This window comes from Elephantulus edwardii, unplaced genomic scaffold, assembly GCF_000299155.1.
Source record: "Elephantulus edwardii isolate Elephantulus edwardi_28Jun2011 unplaced genomic scaffold, EleEdw1.0 scaffold00208, whole genome shotgun sequence".
Taxonomy (NCBI): Eukaryota; Metazoa; Chordata; class Mammalia; order Macroscelidea; family Macroscelididae; genus Elephantulus; species Elephantulus edwardii.
The window spans coordinates 343,981-349,168 of NW_006399958.1; the positions used below are offsets into that span (position 1 = coordinate 343,981).

At 62.3% G+C, this 5,188-nt stretch overlaps 1 protein-coding gene across 1 annotated transcript in view; it reads left to right on the forward strand.

Moving 5' to 3' along the window:
* The window catches only part of LMTK3 (lemur tyrosine kinase 3), a 26,585-nt gene that overhangs the window by 12,143 nt on the left and 9,254 nt on the right, over window positions 1-5,188 (forward strand). Inside the window, 3 exon segments of the mRNA XM_006897332.1 lie at window positions 237-1,338; window positions 1,341-2,754; window positions 3,007-3,091. Coding sequence (XP_006897394.1) covers window positions 237-1,338; window positions 1,341-2,754; window positions 3,007-3,091 — 2,601 coding nt within the window.

Here is a 5,188-nt window from a genome sequence, read left to right on the forward strand (position 1 = left end):
TCTAGGTCTCTGTTGCCCTGTCTCTCTCTCTCTCTGGATCTCTGTCCCCCTGTCTCTCTCTCTCTAGGTCTCTGTTGCCCTGTCTCTCTCTCTCTGGGTCTCTGTCCCCCTGTCTCTCTCTCTCTCTCTCTCTCTGAATCTCTGACCCTCTCTTTCTCTGTCCTCTGCTCCTTCTAGCCCCTGTCTCCCTCTTTCTCTTTGGGTCCCTGTCACTCACACTGGCCCCACTCCCCCAGGTACGACATCCTGCAGTCCTGCTGGCGCCCACCTGCCCAGCGCCCCTCGGCCTCTGACCTCCAACTGCAGCTTACCTATCTGCTCTCAGAGCGGCCCCCTCGGCCACCTCCTCCCCCGCCCCCGCCCCGGGATGGCCCCTTCCCCTGGCCTTGGCCCGCAGGGCACACCGCACCCCGCCCGGGTACCCTGTCCTCGCCCTTCCCCCTCCTGGATGGCTTCCCAGGAACTGACCCTGACGACGTGCTCACTGTCACCGAGAGCAGCCGCGGCCTCAACCTCGAGTGCCTGTGGGAGAAGGCACGGCGGGGGGCGGGCCGCGGTGGGGGGGCGCCTCCCTGGCAGCCAGCTTCGGCGCCCCCGGCGCCCCATGCCAACCCCTCAAACCCCTTCTACGAGGCCCTGTCCACACCGAGCGTGCTCCCCGTCATCAGCGCGCGGAGCCCCTCGGTGGGCAGTGAGTACTACATCCGGCTGGAGGAGCATGGCTCCCCACCCGAGCCCCTCTTCCCCAACGACTGGGACCCCCTGGACCCGGGAGTGCCTGCCCCTCAGCCCCCCCAGGCTCCCTCCGAGGTCCCCCAGCTGGTGTCCGAGACCTGGGCCTCGCCCCTCTTCCCGGCACCCCGGTCCTTCCCGGCCCAGGCCTCGGCCGCAGGCGGCTTCCTCCTAAGTGGCTGGGACCCCGAGGGCCGGGGGGCCGGGGAGACCCTGGCCGGAGACCCTGCCGAGGTACTGGGGGAGCGGGGGGCCGCCCCGTGGGCCGAGGAGGAGGAGGAGGAGGAGGGCAGCTCCCCTGGGGAGGACAGCAGCAGCCTTGGGGGGGGGCCCAGCCGCCGGGGTCCCCTCCCCTGTCCCCTATGCAGCCGCGAGGGGGCCTGCTCCTGCCTACCTCTGGAGCGGGGGGACGCCGTGGCCGGCTGGGGGGGGCACCCTGCTCTTGGGTGTCCCCACCCCCCAGAAGACGATTCATCCTTACGAGCCGAACGGGGTTCCCTGGCCGACCTGCCCTTGGCCCCCCCTGCTTCGGCCCCCCCCGAATTTCTGGACCCCCTTATGGGCGCAGCAGCACCCCAGTACCCCGGGCGGGGACCACCACCCGCTCCCCCCCCCCGCCGCCGCCGCCGCCTCCCCGGGCCCCCATGGACCCGGCCGCGTCCCCCGACCCCCCGTCGGCCGTGGCCAGCCCGGGCTCGGGCCTGTCCTCCCCGGGCCCCAAGCCGGGGGACAGCGGCTACGAGACCGAGACCCCTTTTTCCCCCGAGGGAGCCTTCCCAGGCGGGGGAGCAGCCGAGGAGGAAGGGGTCCCTCGGCCGCGGGCTCCCCCCGAGCCCCCCGACCCGGGAGCGCCCCGGCCACCCCCAGACCCGGGTCCCCTAGAACCCTTGGGGGACCGGGAGAAGCCAACCTTCGTGGTTCAAGTGAGCACCGAGCAGCTGCTGATGTCCCTGCGGGAGGACGTGACAAGGAGCGTCCTGGGGGAGAAGGGGGTGGCCCCCCGGGAGCCAGGGCCCAGGAAGGTGGGGAGAGGCCTCGGGAGCAGAGAGACAGCTCCGGGCCCAACAGTCCCAGGCAGCGAGCAGAGAGCCCCAAACCCGAACGAGGACCTGAACCTCCCCGTGAACGGGGTGACAGTGTTGGAGAACGGGGGACAGATGGTCTCCGACAGCGAGGAGATGGCGCTGGAGAATGGGGTCCTGGGGTCCCCAGAGATAGAAGAGAAAGTGATGGCGAATGGGGAGTTGACACCCCCAAGGAAGGAGATGGAGTTGGAGAATGGGGAGCTGAGGTCCCCAGAGGCCATGGAGAAAATGCTAGTGAATGGCGGCCTGACACCCCCAAAGAGCGAGGAGAAGGTGGCAGAGAATGGGGGCCTGAACTTTCCCAAGAAGGTGGAGAGGCCGCTGGAGACTGGGCCCTGGAGAGTCCCCGGACCCTGGGAGAAGACGGCCGAGAGTGGGGATCCAGCCCCCACGATCACGCAGCCAGTCCCAGAGACCTTGCTGGAGAGAGCCCCCGAACCCGGCGAGGGGCCAGCAGCCTCACCCCAGAACGGCCTGGAGACAGCCCCTGGCCCCACTGGCCCAGCCCCCAGGAGCGGGGCAACGGACCCCGGGACCCAGAGGAGAGTCCTCGAGACTGGGGGGGCGCCGAGAGCCCCAGGGGCTGGGAGGCTGGACCCCGGGAGTGGGGGCCGAGCCCTGGGGGGCCTGGGGATGGTCCCCGGCGGCGGCCCCGGAAGCGGCGTGGACGCAAAGGCCGTACGGGCCGACAGCACGAGGCCGCAGCCGCCGCCACCGCTGCCGGAGGTCCAGCCGAGGAGGCCGGAGCCACCGCCCCCGAGATCCAGGCTGGAGGCGGCCTCAGAGGGAGACCCCGGGGCCCCAGACAGCAGAGTCGGCGCAGACACGGCACCCAGCGGAGACGGGGACCCCCCCAAGCCAGAGAGGAAGGGCCCCGAGATGCCACGGCTGTTCTTGGACTTGGGACCCCCCCAGGGGAACAGCGAGCAGATCAAAGGTGAGGAGACGGCCACATTTAGAACAAGCGGGAGAGGTTGGGCTCCCCTAAGGAACTTGGGGCTTCTGGGGAGCAGTCAAGAGTGCAGATCCTAGACACACCTGCTGGGTTCAAATCCAGCCTCTGCCCCTCCCTTACACTGTGACCTCGGGCAAATGAATTTAAGGTTTCTGAGCCTCAGTTTCCCCTTCCACAGTGGTGCAGTCATGAGGCTTAGAGGAGTGAACACTTCTAAAGCCTCCTCCTGCCCAGCATGGCAAGCCCCTGAACTCTTGCTGCAGTCGGCCAAGACCAGGGGTCTCAAAATCAGAGGCCACATGAGCCAGGCAACAGGGAAGTAAATGCAGTGGGCTGAGGGGACCAAGTAGGCAGAGGGCAGAAAATGCCTTGTCTAAAGGGGCAGCCACTTCCCATGGACTATGTGAACGCCACTAACCAGTGACTGGCAGTTTGAACCCACCCATTGGTGCAGCAGAAGAAAGGCCTGGAAATCTTCCATAAAGATTCCAGCCTCTATGATGCATAAGGTCACCACGAGCCATAATCAGCTGGACGGTAATGGGTTTGGGTTTTTGGTTTGGTTGGTAAAGTGGCCTCTTTATTTGTCTCATGATTTTTTTAAAAAAAATCTGCTGTTGATCCAGCCCCTGGGTTTCTGAGGCTGTAAAATCTTGGGAGGAGCTGCCCATGTTTCTCCTGAGGAACAACTGGTGGGTTCAAGCTGCTGACCAAGTCAGCAGCAAAACAGGTGACAGTCTAGGTGACCACCGCATATGATGGTTGCTCCCAATTTAGACCAAGGTGAGACAGCTGGGGTGAACTTTCCAACAAGCCAAGGCCTCCATCGCCAGGCCCTTCGGCCCCCGTGTGCCAGGTGTGCCTGGGACCTCACCCTTAAGCCTGTTCAGGCCCTCACCTGCCCTCCCATGCTTCAAGGGGACAGTCTGAGAAAGGACAAGAAACAGAGGGGGGAAAAGATAAAAGCTCCTGCTTAGATGTGGATACAGGGCCTGTGATGCTGACAAAATCAGTTCGAACCTTTTTTCATTTATGAAAGTTATAGAAGCTCCCTCTAAGCAGGAAGCAGTAGTAACCACAGCTCCTATTCGCTGGAGACTCATGGTGTGTCAGGAACCTCCTGGCCACACTTGAGGGGAAGAGCAGCTACAGTGTCTGAAGAGGATCTTAATGGGATCTGCTGGGTGAGAATAGTCAACATTTCTCCAACCAGTGAGCTCCTATTCATCCTTCAAGGCCCAACATAAATTCCCCCTTCCCTGAGAAGTCGTCTTGATTTCTAAGAGCTGTCATCTTTGTTTGGTTTCCTGTAGCTCTGCTGTACACTTCCCCCATCGCCCTGAAATGGGTGGTCAAAGACTTTAATGAAGGGATAACTTTTGAGCAGAGCTGAGGACAGTGAGAGAGCCAAGTTGGGTCGCTATCTGGAGGAAGAGTGTTCTAGGTAGAGGACACTAAGATGTCCATTTGCCTAGCAAGTTCAGGGAGTAAACACAAGGTTAGTGAAGGTGGGACACAGGGGATGATTGGGGAGTGACTGACCACACCCATCTCCCTCACACTCCTCTCATCTGCACTCCACAGGGGTGCCCTCCCTGACAGGGCCCAGCACCCAATTCACCTAAGTGCTAAGGAAGGAATCAGTGGCCCATGTCCATTTACCAGTGAGGAAACAAGGGCTCAGAGAGGTGGATCCACTTGCCCAGGGACACACAGCCAGCGAGCAGGGTAGGCTTGGGATTCAAAGCCAGGTTCCCAGCACCAGGGACCTGAAAAATTCTCCCCACCTCCTCTGTCCCACCACCCTAAGGCTGAAATAGAGGAGTTTTAGGGCATGGAAGGGTCCCAGAGATGGTTTTTGGCCAAAAAGAGGCAGAGCAGAGAAGCACCTTGTAAATGTCACACATTCATTCATGAGTCAGAGAGATTGGTCGAACGCTGCTTCTTGCTCAAAAGTCAAGGCGAGCTCTGTCCTTTAGCGTGAAAATCATTGTTCACAGCTCCGCAGGACCAGGTGACACGTCACACCAAAATAATCCACCAGAGGGGCTGCAGGCTGGGCAGGACTTGAGCTGGACAAGAAAGGTCCCTGTTAGAGCAGAAAGCAGGACCCATGTGGCTAAGAGGCAGGATCTGAATGAGATGAGGGCAGAGTGGGAGGAGAGAGAGGTTGCTGGGCGCATAAGCGGCGAGATCTGGGGTTTTGTGCTGTGCACACTGGAGAGGGTGCAAGAGAAAGGTGTCTCAAAGCTGATCAGAGGTGTTCGCAGTGGGGAAACTGAGGCCCAGACTCTTGCAAGGACTTGTCTGAGGACACGGGCGGGAGGCGTGCCCCGGCTTCCCCGGCAGGGGGCGCTCACGGCCGCCTTCCCTCGCAGCCAAGCTCTCCCGGCTCTCGCTGGCGCTGCCGCCGCTC